General features: G+C 46.6%; 1 protein-coding gene across 2 annotated transcripts in view; it reads right to left on the minus strand.

The window, feature by feature from the left end:
• Positions 1 to 23,706, minus strand: part of CAPZB (capping actin protein of muscle Z-line subunit beta) — a 151,450-nt gene that overhangs the window by 81,021 nt on the left and 46,723 nt on the right. For both annotated transcript variants that reach the window (XM_032300636.1, XM_032300635.1), the window contains exon 2: positions 2,143 to 2,232. In XM_032300636.1, coding sequence (XP_032156527.1) covers positions 2,143 to 2,232 — 90 coding nt within the window. The remainder of the gene's footprint in view (positions 1 to 2,142; positions 2,233 to 23,706) is intronic.

Genomic DNA, 23,706 nt, shown 5'->3' on the forward strand with positions numbered 1-23,706 from the left:
ACCCAACCAATTTAATGCACAGGCCAATGTTTAAATATCAGGATAGTCTGCTGGGCATGGTGGCTCACAGCTATAATCCCAGTACTTTGGGAGGCTGAGACGGGGAGATCACTTGAGGTCAGAGTTTGAGACAAGCGTGACTAACATGGTGAAAATCGTCTCTACTAAAATACAAAAGTAGCTGGGCATGGTGGTGAGTGCCTATAATACCAGCTACTGGGGTGGGTGCTTGTAATCCCAGCTACTGGGGAGGCTGAGGCAGGAGAATCACTTGAAATGGGGAGGCGGGGACTACAGTGAATTAAGATCGTACCACTGCACAACAGCCTGGGTGACAGAATGTGAGACTCTGTTCAAAAAAAAAAATCAGGATATTTCACATAAAAACCCAAATATGGCCAGGTGTGGTGGCTCACTCCTGTAAACCCAGCACTTTGGGAGGCCAAGGTGGGCAGATCACAAGGGCAGGAGTTCGAGACCAGCCTGGCCTATATGGTAAAACCCTGTCTCTACTAAAAATACAAAAATTAGCCAGGCGTGGTGGTGGACGCCTGTAGTTCCGGCTACTCGGGAGGCTGGGGCAGGAGAATCACCTGAACCTGGGAGGCAGAGGTTGCAGTGAGCCGAGATCGTGCCACTGCACTCCAGCCTGGGCAACAGAGAGAGACACTGTCTCAAAACAAAACAAAAAAACCCAAATATATGGTTCCTCTAGAAAAATCTGAAAACGAGCAGTAGAGGCTCTACTTCTAACAGGGCAACAAGCACTTGGAATAACGAGGGCAGCTGCCCTTCCCAATGGGCCTGTGGCCCCTAAACCCTGCCAAGCCCGCTTCAGTCATCTTCGCTGGCTCCTGGCCCAGGACCCCTGATCCAGAGCACATAGTGGGTTCATCTGCATCACAACTATGTTACTACTCATCTGAAATGTTGACTGTCTGGCTGGGACCCTCTTTTTTGACACCTGCCTTCTTTCCACTTACATCACAAGCACGCACAGTTGTCTCTCTGAGCAGCCAGTGACCTCAAGAAACCTTTCTTCCCACTTCCTGAATTACTATGAATGAGATACAGCAGGTTCGCAACTCCTTCCACACACTCTGCTCTGTGTCACACACTTGCCTCTCAGCTGGGAGTTTGCATCCCTATAAATATGCAGATAGTCGCACTGCAGACCTTTCAGGCTGCTGTGAAAAGTTTTCTCTGTGAATGACGTACATGCCTCTCCTGGCTGTCATTATTTTTTTTCCCTAGTAAAACTGTTCTGAATGCATACATGGAATTAAATAAATTACTACAGCATATGAACAAGCTCTCAACCCACTCTTTAAAAAGATACCTCACTGATGAGCCATGGTGGGCAACGGATAATCACATCCAAGAAGACACAGTGGAAGAAACAGAGGACGGGACTCAGGGACTCAAGTTCCAAACCCAGGGCGAGAACTCACTGCCAAGTGATCAGTGTGATTCGGTTGGCCTCTTAGGACCTGATTTTACTTTTTCTGTTATTTCCTACGGCTTTACAGATTTTTAAAGATATTTTGAGCACTCCCACATAATACGGTGCTAGTGAATTTGAGGCATCGTCTTGAGATCGATCATTCTGAGCATAAAAGTCTATGAAAATAAATAGAATATTTAGAAACTAGATGTGATGGGCCCTTTAATAAGCCAACTTTTGCTTGTTATACCTTTTCCAACTAGAAATGAAGCCACGGAAGCATCTTACAGGTAGGCGCTTGTACTGTGTTGGCTGGAGAAACTCACACAATAGCAAAGACTGATAGTGTCTGGCCTGCGTGCACTGCTGAATGCCTGCTGGATGGGTACGGCCTCTTCCTCATCACACCTAAATGCAAGCTTCTGGAAACTGAAGACAAGGCAGCTGGGGAGGGAGCAGACTGACATTAACTTTAGAACTCCTAACTTGGGCTTCACTGACACAGATGGTTCTGAATGACAGACCACCATATGAAACCCATCTTCTCTCTGGCTGGAGGAATATCATAGTTCAGTGGGCTGGTTGGCTAGGGAGATAAAAGGTTTCCTGTGTTGCGAATTCTGCATGGAAAAGGCTACACAAAAGCAACCAACTCTTAGCCGCAGTCTCAAATGGAACCATGTGAAGGAGGCACGTACCAGGTCAATCAGGTCACTGAGGTTTTTCTCGATTTGCTGTGGAGGCAGGCGCCTCATTAGGTCCAAGGCACAGTCCAGCTGTTGATCACTCTGTGGAGGGAGAAATAAAAGTGCGTCAGTCCTTTTTGCCAGAAGGAATACCAAAAACTCCTTTTAAAAAGCATGCTTGCCCAAAGCATTCTAAAACCCAAAGAGCCGTGTAGCAGGCCCTCTGCCAGGTCTCTGTGTGCCAGCAGCCTGGAGGGGGCCTACTGTGCAGGCTGTCTGCTCCCCCTCAACAGCAGTCTCTGTCTCAAGTGGGGGCATCCAAAAGACCCTGCAAGAAGTGGAAGCAGGCTGCAGAGGTCAGAAAGCTGCCGCGCAAGCTGCCCTGCTCCTGCTCAACAGACCCTGGCGGCTGTAGATGTCGTGACTCCCAGTTGGTTCCATGGTGAGCACACTCAAGTAGCAGATTAACTTTCCCCTTTGTTGTAACCTGGGTATAGACATCAGGTAACAATCCCCAGGCCAGGTTCCTTGATGAGCTCCAAGCAAGGGGGAAAAGCCAGGCAAAGAACAAGTGGCAAGATGCGCACAGGGGTTAAAAATGCTTCATTCAATCAATGGAAACTTAATAAATTTCCCTAGGCCACATGCAAACAACACTAAGATCTGAGACACACTACAGTCAAGAGCTCACTCCGCCTAGCAAAGTGGACTGTAAATGCAATAAACTATGTCATTGCAGTGGCAGGGGACAACCATTACTCTCGTTTATCAAGTATGCTTTCAAAAAAATGTTTTGAATTTTTTTAAAGATAGGGTCTTGCTCTGTCACCCAGGCTGGAGTGTAGGGGCATGATCTTGGCTCCTTACAACCTCCACTTCCCAGGCTCAAGTGATCCTCCCACCTCAGCCTCCCAAGTAGCTGGGACCACAGGTGCATGCCACCACACCTGGCTAATTTTTGTATGTTTGGGGGGGGCAAACATGGGGTCTTGCCATCTTGCCCAGACTGGTCTCGAACTCTAGGGCTCAAGCAATCGACCTGCCTTGGCTTCCCAAAGTACCAGGATTACAAGCATAAGCCACTGTGCCCAGCCCAAGCACCTTTTTAAAGCTATGCACTGTGTGCTTCACAATACTGTCCTCACAGTATATAGCTGCAAATATTTACTGAGATCTACCAGGTGCCAGTCACCATAAATCTATACCAAATAAATAAATAAAGGGAGAGGGGGGGGAAGGGAACTGAGTGGAAGCAAAGCTGGTAAAGTGCAAAGTAAATTCAATGCAGGGTGGGCCCTAATACAGAAGGTGAGACCTCAGGAGATGCGACAAGAAACAAAGTGAGAAAGGTGGGCCAGATACAATGGTGAAGCCCTGTGTATGCAACTCTAAGAAGTGCAGGTGACTCCAAGGCAGGCAGATGGAGTCCCCAACACTACCCAAGCAGAGAGGCACTATCTGATTTGTATCTGGCATCTGCTCTGCTCAGACCAATTACAGGGTTTTTGAAAGCCCTAAATCAACAAGCTACAGTCTCATAAAATACATAAAGTAATCCTCAAAATGTCACATTTGGCCTTAATGAAATACAAGTTTTGAATATTACCACTTATACTCCAGGTATCTTAACCACATGTAGGCCGTGGAGCAAGGACCCACTTCACAGTCACCAAAGACATAACACATTATGAAGGAGAATCCATTTCATTTTTTAAAAAGATATTGATATGGTATATACAGCCGGCTGTTTTAAAAAAGAATGAAAGCAAAGAAAAAGCTTGTCCCTTGCTCAAGATGGCTATCAGTGACAATTCATTCTGGAACACACAACGAACTGGCTACCCTGCAAAGAGAAAAGAAAAATACCACACCAGAAACTCTACCACTTGTTTTGCTTAATGAAACATTCCAGCAACCATGAATTCCCTACTTGTGCCATGCACTTCTATGCCAGCATGTGTCAGCCAAGGCCACAGTGACATGAGTTTGGCTCAGTGGCATGAGAGGAAATTTTAACACCACATCTAGAGTAGAGCACGCAGATAAGCTGCTTTGACTCTAGAGAGACATATTCAATTCCCAGCACTGCCATTCATTAGCTTATAACCATGGGCAGGTTTCTGAATCTCTAGAAGTCTCTATGTATTAATCCATAAAATGGGAACACAGTATCTTCCTTAGAGAGTTATAATAATTTGATAATGCATGTGAAATGTTTAATACACAATAGTACGTGTTTGATGACTGGGGATGTTGCATGTATATAAATAGACATACAACGTTTAAATATTAAAAAAACTTTTAATGATTCCCCTGCCCAACTTCCCTGCCCCTCAACCCAGCCCTGGATCTCTCTTGCTCCCCTTAAACTAGAGTTAATGCTCAAACTCAACAAATAGCTATGAATTCTCTTGGCCCAGCAAGAATAGAAAACTCTCAAACTTATTAAAAGGTATAAACTAGTATTTCTCAACCAGGGATGATTTTGCATGTGCACACATATACACACACACACCTCCAACCAACCCTGCCAAAAGGCATTTGGCAACGTATGGAGACATTTTTCTCACAACTGGGAGAGAAGAAACTACTGACATCTAATGGGAAGGGGCCTGGGATGCGTATAAACAGATACATAGACTCCTCACAACAAAGAATCACCCAGCCCAAAATGTTAATAGAGTTAAGGCTGAGAAGCCCTGGGTAAAAACAGTCCTTGTCAGGGCTGCAGATTCCCCGAATCTGATTGATGATAAGGTCCCTCTCTAGAAGGCTGTACACGCGGGGAAACATTTTATATACAATTCTAATTTAAAGACCACGTATAACCCCTAAAAACTTCTGGTCTTCAGCTAGATATTAGCAATCCTTCCCATAAATGAAAAGCAAATTAAGATATAAGGAAGCCTGGCTAATTTGAAACTGTGATCCAGACAGAACATAATCAGGAGGGATTAACTAGAAACTGAGCAGTATCATCTAGGAAAAGACCTCAGTTGACCAGAGAAGCTCAAGGTGAAAGACACTGTTTCAACCCTTCTTCTGAGACTGTTCACAAACTTCGTTCCAATATGCTGATCACATCCCCACCCATTGAGAGGTCTGGACAGTCCTCTGTCGGGCTGAATCTCGTTGATGGCACTAGAATACTTTTGCAAAAGGGTCTGACTCACATTTTGCATTAATCCCAATTAATCTTAATTGGAAATGTTTCACTACAAATTTCTAGAACTAAGGATGTTTAACTATCAATCAATCAGGAAATGATTAAATGCTTCCCGTGAGAGAAGCAACATGGGAAAGCTTAATGACAGCTTGTAAAACATTAAAATTAGAGTTAACTGGAGCCATTTGCTTGGGAGTCATCCCAAACCCTAAGGGGTCCAAACAGGAAACAGCACCGGAGAATGAAGCAGATGTGGATGACCTGCAGCTACAACCAACAACATGAGTGACCCCGGAAACGGAACGATGGTGGTAGAGAGAGGGGTGTAGTCCCAGGGGCCTCCCTAGGATGCTACCACTTTTATAGAAAGCTCAAAAACAGGCAAAATAGAGAACATCTTTTTTGTTTTTTGTTTTGAGACAAAGTCTCGCTCTTGTCTCCCAGGTTAAGGTCCAATGGTGCCATCTCAACTCACTGCAACCTCCGCCTCCCAGGTTTAAGCGATTCTTCTGCCTCAGCCTCCTGCGTGGCTGGGATTACAGGTGCCCACCACCATGCCTGGCTAATTTTTGCATCGTTAGTAGAGACGGGGTTTCACCATGTTGGTCAGGCCGGTCTCGAACTCCTGACCTCAGGTGATCTGCTCGCGTTGGCCTCCCAAAGTGCTGCAATTACAGGAGTGAGTCACTGTGCCGGGGCAAACAGGCTCTTACTCTGTTGCCCAGGCTGGAGTGTGGTGGTACAATCTCAGCTCACTATAACCTGTCTCCTGGGCTCAAGCTATCCTCTCACCTCAGCCTCCCAAGTAGCTGGGATTACAGGCACATGTCACCATGCCTGGCTAATTTGGTTTTTCTTGAGACAAGGTCTCACTTTGCCACCCAGGCTGGAGTGTAGTGGTTCAATCTCGGCTTACTGCAGCCTCGACCTCCTAGATTTAAGCCATCCTCCCACCTCAGCCCCTCAAGTAGCTGGGGGGCCACCATGCCCAGCTAATTTTCTATAGTTTGTTAGAGATGGGGTTTCACTATGCTGCCCAGGATGATCTCGAACTCTTAACCTCAAGCTATCTGCCCACCTCAGCCTTCCGAAGTGCTGGGATTATAGGCATGAGCCACCATGTCCAGCAATTTTTCTATTTTTTGTAGAGATGGGGTTTTGCCATGTTGCCCAGGCTGGTCTCAAAGTCCTGAACTCAAGGGATCCACCTGCCTCAGTCTCCCAAAGTGCTGGGATTAGTGGCATGAGCCACTGCACCTGGCCATGAATACTCTTATTATTTAGACATGTGTTTTAGACTAATATAACAAGGCTTTTTTTTTTCTTTAAGCCAAGGCAAGGGAATGACAAATACATTTAAGAAGAGTAGAAGAACAGTTACAGGGAAGCCATGGTGGGGGGAGATGAAAGCTATACTCTCTAGGTCTCACATGGAAAGGCAGGTTCAAGGGTATTCATCATAATCGTGATACTTAAAACTTAAGTTATGACTATCAGATATCTCAACAGTTTTTAAAGGTAATAGAAAAAAATACAAATATGCAGGGAGCGGTGGTGCAGGCCTGTAGTTTCGGCTATTCAGAGGCTGAGGCAGGAGGATTGCTCAAACCCAGGAGTTCTAGGCTGCAGTGTGCTATGCCCATCGGGTGTCCACACTCATTTCGGGATCAATACGGTGACTTCCTGGGAGCAGGGACCACCAGGTTGCCTAAAGAGGGGTGAACCGGCCCAGGTAAGAAATGGAGCAGGTCAAAAAATACAACAGCAAGTAAAGACAGGGCTTAGGACTCAGGAGTCCAGGGTCCAAGGTATGCCCTGTCACTAGACGTCTGTGTGCCTTAGACTGCTCACTTAATTTAACCTCATGGCCTGGGATTTGGCCCAGATGAACTCTAAGACTCCTTCTAGGTGGACTGCCCTCTATCCTACTGCGAGAGCAGACATATACCAGCCGGGTCCCAACCACCACCACGCCCTTCAAAACAAGACCATCATCCCGGATTTCGCTGCCTGCAGGCCAGCAGCTGGGCTACAATCCAACAACTGTGCAGAGTGCAAACCTTGGGCCAGACCCTGAATCTGGCCCAACAAATGAGACTCAGTCCCAAGCCTCAAGGAACCAATTGTCCATGAAATGGCAAATAACCACAAGGCCGTGTGGTACGTACAATAATGAGACAGAGAAGGCACAGAGAGACAAGGCACAGTTCACAATACACTGATTTGTACTTCCTTGTGTCAATTATTTTCCTAGGACTTCCCTCCCTCGCATGGCTACAAAATAAACAGAAAGCCAGTTGGGGGAAGCAAACTGTCGCCCAGTGGCTAAAAACTCCCCACAGGCCAGCTCCTTCAAAACACTGACTGGTCCAGGCACCTCCTTCATAAAATGAGCTTTACCAGTTTGACCTCCCACTGGTGTTCCCCAGGCGGAAAGGTAAATAGTAAAAGGAGGACCACTCCTCCTCACCCTCCGGAATTCTCTGCCCATTCGATTAGTCATCTGATCATTATTTCAGTGTTTCCTAGGTAACAAGCACTGTTTTTGATGCTGAGTGGTGAACATGAAAGTCTCTGCCCTTCATAGAGCTTATGTGCCGTCAAAATCAGTATGGTTAAAAAAAAAAAAAAAATCAAGGAAGAGTCCTTGTTACGCTATCAAATAATAAGGAAGGGACAGTTACCCCACTTTAAGCTGGCAAGGTTCCAAGGGGTAGGTTTGGGTGTGTGTGTGTGTGTGTGTGTGTGTGTGTGTGTTCTTTTGGTATATAAACTGAGATAAGAAATATTTCACTTTCTGTTTTCATGAGATTTAAAGAAGACACATAAAATTGCTTAAATCACCCTGCAATAAATAAAACAATCATGAATATGGACTAAATTTTTCAGAATAATAAATCAATCAAATAAAACCCTATCATCTAAATAGGTGCTAAAGTGTTCAGACATCTGATAGTATTGTGAAGTCATTTGCATGCAGGAAAACTTGGCCTACTAAGCAAACTCTAGTACAAAGTCTGATTTGGAAACCATGGTCAAGTGAGATATAGCCCGTACCTACACCCCGAGTTTGGTACAGTAAACACACCATCCACAACAACGTCAACGTCGGCGTGGAGGTGGCCAATAAGTGGGACAGGGAGCCTCAGAAGATGTCTCAGAACCTCGGGGCCACAGGAGTAGGTTTGCCCTGGATGAGCAGGTGTGCCTTTCCAGGCACCAGGTGCAGCAGGGTAAGGAGAGGCGAGCCAGGTGCTCGGAGGAGGTGGGGAACCGTGGGGCGTGGCCTGGGGAGGTGACTGGGGCCTTGTCACAAGGGCCATGTCATACCCCAACTACCCAGGAGGCAGCTAAGCTGGCCCCAGGAGCCAGGCTCAGAACCTCACTTCTCCCCGCGGTTTTTTGCTTTTGTCCAGTTTATAGATAAGGCATCTGTGCCGCATTCTTTTTTGAGACAGAGTCCCACTCTGTCACCCAGGCTAGAGTGCAGTGGCTCAATCTTGGCTCACTACAACCTCTGCCGCCCTGGTTCAAGCGATTCTCTTGCCTCAGACTCCCTAGTAGCTGGGATTACAGACTCCTGCCACTGTGCCCGGCTAATTTTTGTATTATTAGCAGAGACAGGGTTTCACCATTTTGGACAGGCTGGTCTTGAACTCCTGACCTCATGATCCACCTATCTCGGCCTCCCAAAGCGCTGGAATTACAGGTGTGAGCCACCGAACCTGACCAGCCACATTCTTTAAAAACCACTTTTCTGTGAGGGTTTTGGAGCCCCTAGAGATTCTTCCACAGGGGAATGACAGAATGTTGTTGTGGCTTGGAAGGCAAAGCAGATTATATTTTCCAAAAATGGCCATAACAAGCCCTTCCACCCCACATGCTCCTCTTGCACTGTGACTGTGACACTCCTCCCACTATGGGGTGGGGGAAGCCTGTGTCCCCTCTGCCTTGGAAGTGGAGGTGCTTTTGGAAAGTTTAATCAGCAGAGCCCAGCACACATGATGCCCTACGACTCGTGAGTCCACAAGAGAAAACGCAGCTTCTCCCTGCCTGCTGAACATACACAGCTGGAGCCCACTCCACTGCCCTGAGGCCACCCTGTGCAGAAAAGCCCCTGAGGCTCTGCTCCATGGACAGAGGGGGGCCCACTGCGTCCCCATAAGCTCCAGGCTCCCACTGTTCCAGCTTCAGCTATCTGACTGCAATAGCACACGACCCCAAGCCACAACCACCCAGCTAAGGCCCTTCTGAATTCCTGACCCACAGACACCATCAGAGACAATGACATGAATTATACTTTCAAGTCACTAAGTTTTGGGGTGATTTTGTTAGACAACTAGTAACTGACACAGAAGGATGTGTCTGGTGACCCTGGGGAGACAGCCTGACCAGAGACGAGACTGGGGGCAGAAGAGCCAGCAGAGGAGCCTCTACAGCAACCAGGTGTCTGGCTGGATGGCCGGAGAGGAGGAGAGTCAAAGACTTTAAGGCCAGAACAGATAGGATGAGGTCAGTTACTGGAACCGAGAGGAAGACCAAGGAGCCTGTGATGACTGTGTTTCCTAGTGGGGACCACCTGCTAGAGGATGGTGCCACAGCCTCACCGGAGTGTGGATGGTTCATGTGTGCTTTTAAAACTCAGGCGCAGGCAGCAACTCAAACTGCTAACGCTTGCAAGCAGAGGTCCTGCTTGGCCTGCTCTAGTGGCTGGTTAAGGCAGATATTCGCTTAACAGCATCTGTCTGTATATAAACAACCAACCAAAGCTTAAAGGCCTTCAGAGTTTGTTCTTCAGTTCATCAAGACCTTCACTCGTTTACATTCCCGAGAGGCTTAGCAAATAACTTCATAGACAGCACAAAGGTAAACTTTGCTGGCGCCCAGAATGACTTACCACAAATTTATGGAGTCTCACTTAACCATGGTTTGTCTTGTATAATCTGTGACCCCAATAAGCAACTTTGTTTAAATGTGAAATCTGTTTTCTGCCATGTGGCCCAGGAACAGTTTGTGCTGGGGGCGATTTGGAGAAAGACTCCTGGGCCAGCCCAGCCAACCACTCATCTTGAGGTCACTCTGGAAAACTGCACATTCTGGATCAATAAAAAGAGAAGTGCTTCTTTCACTGCCTGAGTGTCCTCTGGGATGTGATGACAGCCATGCAGGAGGGAGATGCCTCAAACACAAACACACGCATACCCCTTGCATGACTTTCTGTTCCCACGGGAAAACTCAATACCCTCGCTATCAAGTGAACCACAGCCACAGTGAAGTCCACTTGGCGGACCAAGCCTCCTTCAACCTTTAGAGGTCTGCTGTCTACCATCATAGCTCAGTTGATGTCATCTTTTTAAATTCAGGGGAAAAAAAAAAAAAAACCGTACAACATAAAATTAACCGTTGCAGTCCTACTCTAAGACCCTGGGAGATGGCAAGGCAACATGAAGGGGGACCCTGGCTCTGTGGACAACCCACCAGCCAGAATGGGTGACCCGATGTTATTTGAGAAATAAACTCCTGTTGTTATATGAGAAATAAATTCCTATCTCATTTGAGGAATAAAATTTAACCATTTTAGGGCTGGATATAGTGGCTTACGCCTGTAATCCCAGCACTTTGGGAGGTGGAGGCGGGTGGGTCAATTGAGGTCAGCAGTTCAAGACCAACCTGGCCAACATGGTGAAACCCCGTCTCTACTAAAAATACAAAAATTAGCTGGGTGTGGTGGTACACTGCTGTAATCCCAGCAATGCGGGAGGCTGATGCATGAGAATTGCTTGAACCCTGGAGGTAGAGGCTGCAGTGGGCCAAAATCACACCAATGCACTCCATCCTGGAAGACAGTGAGACTGTTTCAAAAAAAAAAAAAAAAAAAAAAAGAGCCATTTTAAAGTGAACAATTCAGCGGCTATGTTAAGGTCATTTGGCTTACCATAAAAACATAACTGCTTTACGAGTCTCTCTCTCTCTTGTTTTATAAACAAGTCTCTCCTTTAAAAAAAATTCTGTTGAGATCACAGAAATTAGATCTGGACTGACATCTCAAATTCACCTGAGTCCTGCTCTTTCATTTTACAACGCACAATGAGGTCCAGTGCAAGTTTTGCCAGGTCGCACAGACAGGGGCAAAATACATTCCGTAGCCCAGATCTTCTTCATGTTTCGAGGCCTGGCTCTGCCCCGAGCCCTTGTCCCCACTGTGCCTTTAACCCAGGGACTGTGTAAGTGACCGGCAGACACAGTGGAACAATGAGATGTGATCCTCGCCCTCAAGGAGCTGTGACCTAAGGTAGAGGACAGCCAGAAAAAACCAGCAGGCTTAAAGAGCCAAAGACGCCATCCTCCTACATTCGATGCCCGGCATCCCAGCTACGCCATTATCTTCGAGGATTGGTCCTCCCAGTGACTTTTCCAGGTCATCAAAGTATCAACTTTTCAAAAAATTCTAAAAGACAGCAATCTTTCTAAAATGTATTACCTGCTCTACATTTTTACACACTGCACTTGATCACAGGACAGTGCAATGAACACAGCTAAACCATTCCTCATCAGCCTAAGGATACTGCATGAGCAGCCATTCTTGGAACAGAGCCCTGTGTCTACTTTTTACATTTATCTGCTTCTTCTGCCAGGCTGTCAGCTATACTTCCTCAACTAATATATTGCTTCTAATCTGCTATGGGCTGAGAACCCAGAAAATTAGAAATATGCTCTCATTTCAAAGAAAAACAAACAAAAAAAGAAACTTAGAGAGAGGGAATAAATCAGATTGATAACTCGGGGTCCAGAGTCATAGCCCACAAATAGTTTATAAGTACCTTGACACTATATGAAGGTTATTTCTTCCTTGAAGAAGTCCAAGACTCTAAAGGCACAGACATGATATAATAATTCCTACTTTCCCATACAACCTGCATAAGCAAGTCACCACGTCATCTCTTGGAACCTCAGTCTTCTTTAAAACCTGGACCCGACAGTACTGTCTACCTCACAGGCCACTGGGAATGAGGTACCACGTCTGGGCCATAAGGGCACCAGCCACAGAGCATCCTCCACAAAGGGTAGGAACTCTCCCAGAGTGTAAAGCACCCGTGGCTTATCTGCCAGGACTTTTACATAACATTTTGTAGGTGCTAGAGGGCCCTTTCCATCTGGATTTCTCCCTCACTTGACACAGGTTTTCCATTCACGCTGCCAGGAGTCTCTAGAAAGGTAGGCGGAGTGTTATGTCAGTTTCCAAGTCATTAAGCACCCACAAAGGAGGGCAGACTTGCACAGCACTCACGCCAGGCAATCCCCCCTGCCCTGAGTACGATGGAGCACATGGCTTCCCTAAAGCTACAGGGATAAGAGGGGCAGAGACAGGGAGAGCTGAACGAATTCCACATGTCCATGGAAGATCACCTTCCCTTTGTTTTCCCTCCCTCTAGTAACTCCCTTATCCCGCTTGCTTTCTAAGACCCTCTGCTCCATTTCCCCAGCCCAGGACAGTATCAGATATTTCCACCGTCTCATTTATTTGAACCTTCTCCCTATTTACTGGTGTTCCCAACCCCATGTGAGGCCATCAAAACCAGACAACTGTGGTAGCACTAGCAGAGTCCCCAGACTGCCCTGACACCCTCCCCAGCAATGAAAATTTCCACGTGCCTCTCCCTGGCATATTTGTTCCAGAGGAAAACTTAGCAACCTACACACAGGCTCTGTGTCAAACTCTACAACAGCCATCAGTTGATTTTTCCCTTACACATCCCTCCAGGAAGTGAAATATCCGAAATGAGTCATACTTAAGAGTCGGGGCTATATTTCTGCTGTAGTTTTTTTGGATAACCGATTCACTGTTTACACTCTGAAACCTCTAATTGCTGAACACAGAACAGTTCCTTTGCAGAGATCAAAGCTTACCTGGTGAATCTGGCAAAATGACAAAAATTCTCAAAAAAGGAGTCAGCCATTCAGAGTGCCAGAGGAGGGTGGCTGTACAAGCATATTTTAATTGGCAAAGCAGAGTCGCTGCCCAGCAAGGAGAGTATGCAGGGGTGTATTCCACCATTCTTCCATTTCCCCTTTAAGGCACATGTCCCTTACCCCTGGCACCCTCCAACTCTAGTCACTCCCAACACACAACTGGTGGCCGCCCACCCATGCCCCCACCTCAGGGAGCTTGCTGATCCCTGAGCTGTGCACTGAAGCTCCCAAGCAGCTCCACCTAAAGGCAATCACTGCCTGCTTTTTACAACATATACAAAGCAAATGGGCTAACCTGATGCAGAGAAACACCCTGGGTCACATGACGACCGACAGATCCATTGCTCAGAATGGCTCTCCGCTATGTTTCCCAGGCACTGTGTGTGGCTCTGCTGGCCAACTGAGTGAGCTGGAGCATTTTCTCATGGGTGTGCCTACTCTTCCATCTGTCTAACTTTAAAACACAGCATCACACTAAAGCGGACCATAGGAACCATCTAAACTGGGGGAAATTGAGGCCGGAATTGACCCTTAACAAATGAGATATCACATAACAGCAAATGAACCAGAACCAGAATACAAATCTCTTTAGTACACACTTTGGTGCTTCTGGTTATACAGGTTGAGCAGCCCTAACCCAAAAATCCAAATCCAAAACTTAGTGAGCACAGACGTGAGGCTCCAGTGAACATCTTGGACTTCTGGATTAGGGATGGTTGACCAGTAAGTATTATGCAAATATTCCAAAATGTGAAAAGAATCCAAAGAAGTCCCAAATCCAAAATGCTTCTGGTACTAAGCATTTCAGATAAGGGACCCACAGTTTAATCATAAGTCAAAATTCAAGAACAGAGCTGATTTTATCCAAGAAAATACTTCAGGCCGGGAGCAGAGGCTCACACTTGTAATCCTAGCACTCTGGGAGGCAGAGGTAGGTGAATTGCTTGAGCCCAGGAGTTCAAGATCAGCCTGGGAAGCATAGGGAGATCCCGTCTCTACAAAATACTTTTAAAATTAGCTGGGTGTGGTGGTGCATCTCTGTAGTCCCAGCTACTCAAGAGGCTGGGGTGGGAAGATCACCTGAGCTTGAGGCTGCCCAGTCTGTATAACAGAATGAGACCCTGTCTCAAAAAAAAAAAGAAAAGAAAAAAGAGAAGAAAAATACTTTTTTACTCTTTTGAATAAAATTCTACATTATTAGCATTCACAATGGCAGCATTAAGAGTATTTATACTTTGTCCACACTGGGCACGGTGGCTCATACCTGTAATCCCAGCACTTTGGGAGGTCGAGGGCAGATCACTGAGGCCAGGAATTCGAGACCAGCCTGGACAACACAGTGAAACCCCATCCCCACCAAAAATACAAAAATTGGCCAGGTGTGGTGTGTGCCTGTAGTCCCTGCTATCCAGGAGGCTGAGGTATGAGAATCTCTTGAACCTGGACATGGCATCACCGCACTCCAGCCTGGGGGATACAGTGAGACCCTGTCTCAAAAAAAATTTCTTTTAAATACTTATATATTGTCCAGATAATTTTAAGTGAATTGCTCTTTATTGACTAAGAATTCTAGGTATCCAAAAGGCAAACCAACTTCCAAAATGAAAGGGAAGGAAAGTAATACCTGCTAAGGGTGGCCCAGCCTGGGCCTGGTGCTATACACCCTGTGGGTTTCAGGAGAGCCTCACGACAGCTGCAGGAGGCAGCTCTCACCCCGGTTTCACAGATACGTGACCTGCCCCAGAGCACTGAATGACACAGAACGACATAACACAGGTCCCCTCCCATGCCCAAACATTCTCCAAAGAATGTTAAACAATCCCAGTGAAATAAAATGAATTTCTAATGACTTGTAAGGAACAACTTGCAAGCTCACAAAATCAGATAGGGGCAACGACTCTCTTCTCCCCGGATGAACAAATTATGGGCAATGCCATCTACTACTAAATTCTGAAATCTGTCACCGTGGATTACAGACTGTATTCTCACAAACGCTATCCCTGGCAGGTGGATTTGTTGAGAACACGAAAGCCTTTCCCAGACAGTTTCTCTGGTTGGTAGTTTCCTGGACCCCCTGAGATGATCTGCAAGGCGCCATCACCTCGTGTCTGATCATTAGTGTTTCACAGATGCCTACAGCTGCTGTCTCCGCATGATCCTGGCTGGTTTCGTGTAACAAGCGACTAATCCCACCACTTTGTTAACTGGCAGTTAGACACATAATTATGGGCAATCCTGAGACGTCTTCAAGGGATGCCATACATGTTGTCCATTTCCCCTTGACGGCACAAGAAATTCAAGAAGGCTTCCACAAAAGTGGAAGCTGAGTAAAGCAGGGTGCTCCTGTCTTCTGAGTAATAGTTAAAAGAAAAAGCAATTCGGAAAAACGCTGACCATGTGTTCACTGACAGAGACTAAGAAAAGTAAACTCCTTTTTTCATGGCAGAAGCAGTCAATTCACATAAACCAAACAGACTTATAAGATGGCCTGGATGAAATCTGTAACATTTGGACATAGGTTTACTCCAACAAAACTCTGCACACGGTTTCCAACGTCAGGGAGAAGCTTCAGCCAACCTGCAAACAGCACAAATGGGTCCATCTTGATGGGAAAGCAGCAAGCTTTCAAGGATTTGGGGAAAAAATGAAGGCTCCATCAATCCAAATATTTTATCTAGAAGGGGGTGGTGCTGCTTTTTTGACTTATATCCAAAAGGAGGCTTGAGGAAAAGAACACAGTGTTTACTGATCAAACAAAGCACTTGGGCCATTTCTTCCCTGGGTTCCTGGGCTCCAATTTCAGATGCCTGTGTGTGAATAAATATGGAAGACTCTATCCAATCTCTGATTGTCCCTGTCTGCCTGCCCCATCCAGCTCAATGGTAACTCCTCTATCACGGCAGCACGCTCTACACTGATAACCACAGGCCCAGCACGGCGGAACTAGACCTGCAGCAACTAGACCTCTGGCTCCCCTAAATAGATCAGTAACGTTTTTCACCTATTTTGGCGACAGAAATGTGCAATGCAATACTCTACCAACCCATGATACATGTGCAAACTTAACCCAAGACCTGTCTCAACGTTGTCCTCTTCCAATTAATGTCAGGACTCGTTGGGCAGGGAGATGCCTGAAAAATGACATCCTTTGGGCTTCAATTTTCAAGACCAACGGCAGACGCCTTGCAGGTCTGCAGTTGACAGAAAGGACCTTGGAAGTAAGACAGACGAATTCAGAGCCCGGACCTGCCATTTCCTAGCAAGGAAGGTCTGAATAATTCCTTCACCTCCCTGGGCCTCAATTCCTTCAGCTGGTAAATGGGAATAACAATAAAACATATGTCATAGGGTTATTTTGAGAACAATATTGCAAAATACATGTAAAGAAATTAGCATAGTTCCTAAAACGATAAGTATTCAATTAAAAAAAACAAAACAAAAGCCAGGTATTGGCTGGGCATGGTGGCTCACATCTGCAATCCTAGCACTTTGGGAGGCTGGGGCAAGAAGATGGCTTGAGGCCAGGAGTTTGAGACCAACCTGGCCAACAGAGTAAGCCTTTCTTTCCTTAAGGGTTAAGAAACTACAAGACAGGCATTATTACCATCCTCTTATACAGAACTTAATTCTAGAAAATATAAGATTATAATGTTTCTGGTAGGGGCAGTGGCTGCTCACACCTGTAACCCTAGCACTTTGGGAGGCCAAAGTGGGAGGATCACTTGAGCCCAGGACTTCAAGACCAGCCCTGTCTCTACAAAAAATACAAAAATTAACTGGCTGTGATGGTGTGTGCCTGTAGTCCCAGCTATTTGGGAGGCTGAGGTTGGAGGACAGATTGAGTCTGGGAGGTCACGGCTGCAGTGAGCCATGACTGTGCCGCTGTACTCTAGCCTGGGTGACAAAACGCCTAACATGTAGGAAAGTGGGTAGCCATGGAACAAGGGGCCTGAAAATTTAAAAAAAAAAAAAAAAATTGTCTCTTCTGTCTCAAATAAACAAACAAACAAAAAAGCACATTATAACATTACTATATGCAATTAAACATATACACACACAACCTCACTTATGTAAGTTAGCATTACCTAAAGGCAAGAGAGTGGGTAGCCATGGAACAAGAGGCTTGAAAATCAAATCAGTCAAAGCCGCTCCTTTTTGGTTCTTCTGAGCTAAGCCAAAATGATCTTTACAAGTGGAAACATTCCTCCATCAACAGACAACTTTCCTAAGAGCTGGTGAACATCTTGCCAACGAGACATATTTCGCAAGCTCAAAGCCTTCTTTCTTTCCATCCCCAAACGATGAGTGTTATGTCTCAAGAAAGCTGGCTGAGGAAGGAGCTTAACATCCTTCCACGAGTAAAAGATTAAAGAAAGAGAAGCAACAAGTTCCAGTTCCAGAATAGCTTTTTGATAACCAGGAACTAAGCTCAGCCCTGGACAGTGTAACTGACTCTCACCACCGCCTAAAGCAGGCTCTGCCAAGCACAGCACAACCACCAACTGCTACAAGCAACTTTCACCAAGCAGGTACTCCATGGCAGGCGCTGACCTACAGGCGATAAAAGTAACGGCTAAAGCCTAGTAAGCCATCGTTCTAATTGCTTTATACAATAGTATCTCATTTAATCTTAAAAACGAACCAAGGAGTTAAATTGCCAGTATTAGTCTCAGATGCGGAACCTGAGGTACAGAGAGCGTGGTGAGCTTGCATTGAAATGGATGGCGGAGCTGGGATTCAAAGGCAGGTGCATCTGACCCCAGAACCTATGAGCCTACTCAATACTCCATGGAGCCCGGCAGCCAGGCCACCTGTGCTAAGAACCGCCACCATCTCTTTGTTTTAAAGTCTCCAAAAGAAGAGGAGCAAGTTATTTAGCACCTACTTTTGCACAGTGGAGCCACAAGTGAGGAAGGTAGCACAGCACTCTAGTTAAGGATAAAAGTTTGAAAGCAAGATTGTCTGCTGTGTGACCTTGGACAAGTCACTAAACTCTTCTGAGCCTCAAGTTTCCCCATCTATAAATGAGGGTAGTATTAGAGTAGTCACCCCTTATCTGCAGTTTTGTTTTTTTGGCAGTTTCAGGTACCTGTGGTCAACCATGGTCTGAAAATATTAAGTGGAAAATTCCGCAAGTAAACAATTCGGAAGTTTTAAATTTCACGCCGTTCTGTGGGATGAAATGAAATCTCGCGCCTTCCTCGTCTGTGCTGCCTGGGACACGAATCATCTTTTTGTCCCACGTGTCCACACTGTGCAAGCTATGCACCCATTAGTCACTAAGGAGCCGGCTCAGTTCTCAGATCCAGTGTCTTGGTGTCACAGTGCTTGCAGTCAAGTTACCCTTATTTTGCTTCATAATGGCCCCAAAACACAAGAGTAGTGATGCCCGCAATTCAGATATGCCAAAGCGAAGACATCGAGCGCTTCTTTAAGTGAACTTTCTCAACTTGTTGGAAGAGAAAAACTGCATACATGTTAAGATCTACGGTAAGAATGAATCTTCTATCTCTAAAACTTTGGAGGAAAAGAAATTTGTGCTAGCTTTGCTGCCACACCTCAATGCAAAGCATACGGGGTTCGATGCTGTCTGTGGTTACAGGCATTCAGTGAGGGTCTTGGAACATATTCCCCACAGCTAAGGGGGGACGACTGCTATACATACTTTCTACTGTTATTTTAAGGATCATGTGGGGGTCATCCTCATCCAGCATCTGGCACGTACCTGGGACATAGTCACTGCTCCATAAACTCTACATGTTAAGTCAACAGAAAAGAGGAAGAAACAAAAAAAGTAAAAGGATATAATCTAGCAATTTCACAACAGACGCCTCACTGGCCTTCTGCCAACCTGGGGAAAACAGTGTTGGACTCTGGGTACTCACAGTGTGGCTGGGACTACAGACACCAGGAAGACCCTGGGACCTTCGGGGCCTGGATGGATCCGCTGCTGAGCCAAGGAGAGCTGGATAGGCTCAGTGACGGAAGCTGAGCAAGTTTCAGCACATACCTCTACAAGGGGTAAGCCCAGGGATGGCGGATACGATGGTTCTTTAGGAAGCCAAATGCTCAGTTTCTCAGAAGGGTGTTTTCCCATTTCATGACAGATAAAAATGTTTCTTAACCAGACATATAAATCCACTGATGGAGAGCTTTCATTAAAAGCAAACAGTCTTGCAATAAAGAACCTTAAGCTAGGAAGGCCTTCCATGAATATAGGAAATGTCACAAGTCCTCACAGCCTGTGTCTGAGAGCGGGGGAGGAAGAAATTTGAGGAAAAGGCGCTGGCCGGCCCAAAGACTGGGTTATCATAACCCTAACAACATCCAGCGAGTACATTCCTCACCTACGAACGAAAATCACAGGCAAGACCACACACCGATGAGTCCCGGGAGACACAGCTTCCCAAATAAATGTTTGAGTGGGTTGCTTGTTAATTTCCAGTAAAGGATATAAATGGTATCATCAATTATTTCCTGTCTTCTGGTCTTGTCAATACAGAATGCTGAGTCCACTAGCCTAGAAAGCGTGTGTACTTTCCACAGCCTTAAAGACTTGGTGGGAAACTGGAAAAGCAATCAGGAACAGAACACCACGGGCACAAGACTTATTCCAGGTACTGTCACAGCAACACAGACACCGTTCTAGTATTCCAAGGCTAGGAATGCACCTCTCCTTGCTCCCGCCAGCCCAGGGAAACCGAATATGCTGTTTACCAGGGACCCCAGCAAAGCGAGCCTCAAACTCACGAGTGGGAGAGCTTCATGACACAGAGAGAAAATATCTTTGCTTTCGTTTGCCAATTTTTAAATACTTAGCTCATAAGTTCCGAGACCAAAACGAATGGGAGGCTCAGCAGGAGTGCTCAGAAAAGCAGAGGGGGTTGTTTTCCTAGGCTCCTTCCTCTAACATGAAGGTGGAAATCAATTCGCTTTCCCCTTCTAACCCTGGAATCCCTGGAGAACAATCGTGTTTGGATGGCCTACAAATGCTCAGCTTTCCGGCAGTGCCCCAGACGGGGAATCCATCCATCCAAGTATTGTTCTTACCTCCCACCACCTCCTACGTCAGGGGAGGGGACGGGGCACATGGTTCTGAGGTCACGCTCCTCACTTAGAGGATCGTGGGAATGCTTACGGAAACACTTGTCACGGCGCTGCCAACTGGAATCGATGCTTAGGAAGAGGCTGGAAAACTAGGGAGTGCGGATTCAAAGTCGGGGAGGGGGGCAAGGGAGAGCAGGGAGGCAGATGTTGTGTGTTACCACTGAAACAAACACAGGCCATCCAATTGTGCGCTTCAGATACGTGCAGCTCAGTGTGCTTCGATGATGCCTCCAGAAAGTTAGGGAAAAGAAAAACAGAGGAAGCTGGGCTGCTCTTCTACCACCTTGAAACTGTCCCGCTGCCAAACAGATCTGGGAAAGCGGGTTTTAATGAGAAAATTCAATTAGGAAATAAACTTAAGTAACCCCAGAGCATGCTGAGGGAAGAAAGGAGGCTTTCTCAAGTGTCTCAGTGCCGAGGAGTGGACCAAGGGACTCTGAAAAATGACCTATGAGGCTTCCCGCCACTCAGAGGAAGCCAAGCTCAGAAAGGCCATAAAGACCATCCTAGCTCATGCACTGGGCCAGATTCCAAGACCAGGTCTGCTCCACCTTGTCCATTTCTTGTGTTGCTTCCTACTGAGACTCAGCAGAGGACATACGAGGCCACGTGAGATGCCCACGTCAGGATCTCAGCTTTCCAACACACGGAGGGGTACAAAGAAGGGCACAGGTGCTGTGGGTGCTTCCCCACTGGGGCGAAGGGGCACTGGGTGGCCTCAGAGATCATTAGGGACAGTCGCTCCCTCCCATTCTCCTGGTTTCCCTTCTGTTCTCTGACTGAGGAAAGTGGCTTATATCATTCTCATAGGAAGATTAAATCCAGAGCAAGGGGAAGGGGTAGGAATCCGTTTCCAATCAATGATGGAAACCAGATTCGCTCATCAGTTGGGATTCATTCTTACATGCTGTAAACATCACGGAGCTCCACCCACGGCCACAAGTGCTCAGGAGGTATGAAGCATGGTGGCATATCCTGTGTGAGAGCCACCTGTGGCCAAGAAGCCGCCCAGCTTGGGCTGGCCCCTCTGAGAGGTAAGAAGCAACATGTCTCTTGGAAGTTATCCCTAAAACTCCCACATCAGAAAGGTGAGCTAAAGCACAAGACTATCCCGCTCTTGGAAATGTTTTATGTTTACAGGAATGAAGTTTTAAAATCGTCTTAGACAACTACATCCTCCTTCCTGCAGAACACACCCGTATACGTTTGTATTCATATGGGGAAATATGGTACCAACTATTAATAGTAAAGTCTTTGAATTAAAGGTCTTTTGTTCTCGAAGAACCACAGGATCTCAGTTTTAGTGGCCTTGGAATCCCACTTCCCCCGTAAGAACGCCCTAAAGCACTGGGTCTTTCGGCCACTGCTTGATCTTTACTATGGGGAGAGGGCACCATGTCTCTGGCGGCCTGTGTCCCACAGTGCTGGCTGATCGGCAGCTCTGCCTTACACTGCAGCCTCCAGCACAGAGAGTCCTCTGTCCAGAACCATCTCCAGGATGCCCAAGTTCTCTGCCATACGGCATCCCTCAGGCACCTGAAGTGAGCCATCTCGGCCTCCCTCCAAGCAGCTTCCCTCCAGGGTGACACTCCAGCTCTGCTGTGTCCTGCACATGGCACGATTCCAAGACCACTTGCCCTGGGCTGTCCCCAGGGGTTCACGCCACTGGATCACCAGGTGCTTCACAGGTGCCACTCATTTTAGAAACCACCCCTTATTCCCGTGAAAGCAGCCCTTGCAAGTACAGTATTCTGTTTTGGTTTTGTTTGTGCTTTTTTTTTTTGCAGGAATCAAGGCCCTAACATCCAGAATCTCAGCAGTCTCTCTGGCTGCTATCCACATCATCTGCCCAGAGATGAAGAGAGTGGGACAGGACCACAGCATGGCCAGGTGGGGGCACTACTGGTTTTCCCCACAGCTGACGTAAAATACATGTATTACTGCAAATCTAAAAACCTGCTTAGAAAGCACTTCAAGGTAGAACCATTCAGGAAATACCTTAATACAAAATACTTTTTTCTTTTCTTTTTGTTTTTCTAAAGCAGGGTCTCACTTGCATACCACCATGTCTGGTTAATTTTTGTATTTTTTGGAGAGACGGGGTTTCATCATGTTGCCCAGGCTGGTCTGGAACTCCTGGGCTCAAGCAATCCTCCTGCCTTAGCCTCGCAAAGTGCTGGGATTACAGGCGTGAGCCAGGCACCTGGCCCATAAGATACACCTTTGTAATGAATATGTGAGAAACAGATACTGAAGGAGATAACGTAAAAACAATTTGCTCTCTGATGCAGATTAAGCATTTCTCCTGAAATCCAACCCTCACAGCTCAATCCAAATACTTCCTCACCGTGGAAATGGAACCTCCAGTCCAGCCTAAGTCCAACCATTCTGAGATTCAAAGCAAGGTGCTGTTCTGTTGCTAGGGGTTTGGTTTGTGCTCCTATGATCAATGTCAGGGGAGGGGACTTATGCAGCCATCCACACTGAGGTCCCCTGGGAAGAGTGACTCATGATTAGTGTCTGGGTAGGAATCCATACACCCAACTCTACTGACTTACTCCAGTTCAACCTGAAGACAATTATAGTAAAATCCATGTTTTACAAAACAGTTATAGCTGCTAACACCTTATGCAGAAAGTTCATGAAATCTGAAAATACACATCATATAAACATAAGCAAGGCTGAAAAACACATGAATCCCTGCATTCTTGCTCGTGCAGCTCATGACCCAGCTACAGCCTTGGGTCTGTACTCTCCCTGCAGTCAGAAGATGGGGACACGTGGCACACTGCTGGCCTGAGCACACTAGGAGTCCGTTTGCTTGGGGACATTTCTTGGAAATAAAGTGAGTATAAGGGTGTACTCAGGGACACTGCATTTTATCTGGGACTTGGCTTTGTTGCCCAGCCCAGCACGGAGAAAGAGGAGTTTTAAAGGGTTTCAGAAAGGGCCGGGTGCGGTGGCTCACACCTGTAATCCCAACACTTTGGGTCGCAGAGGTGGGCAGATCACGAGGTCAGGAGATGGACACCATCCTGGCTAACACAGTGAAACCCCGTCTCTATTAAAAATACAAAAAATGGGCCGGGCGCGGTGGCTCACGCCTATAATTCCAGCACTTTGGGAGGCCAAGGCGGGTGGATCACGAGGTCAAGAGATTGAGACCATCCTGGTCAACATGGTGAAACCCCATCTCTACTAAAACTACAAAAAATTAGCTGGGCATGGTGGCGCGTGCCTGTAATCCCAGCTATTGAGGAGGCTGAGGCAGGAGAATTGCCTGAACCCAGGAGGCGGAGGTTGCTGTGAGCCGAGATTGCGCCATTGCACTC

This window comes from Sapajus apella, unplaced genomic scaffold (assembly GCF_009761245.1).
Source record: "Sapajus apella isolate SASKATOON/1434 unplaced genomic scaffold, GSC_monkey_1.0 scaffold43, whole genome shotgun sequence".
Classification (NCBI taxonomy): Eukaryota; Metazoa; Chordata; class Mammalia; order Primates; family Cebidae; genus Sapajus; species Sapajus apella.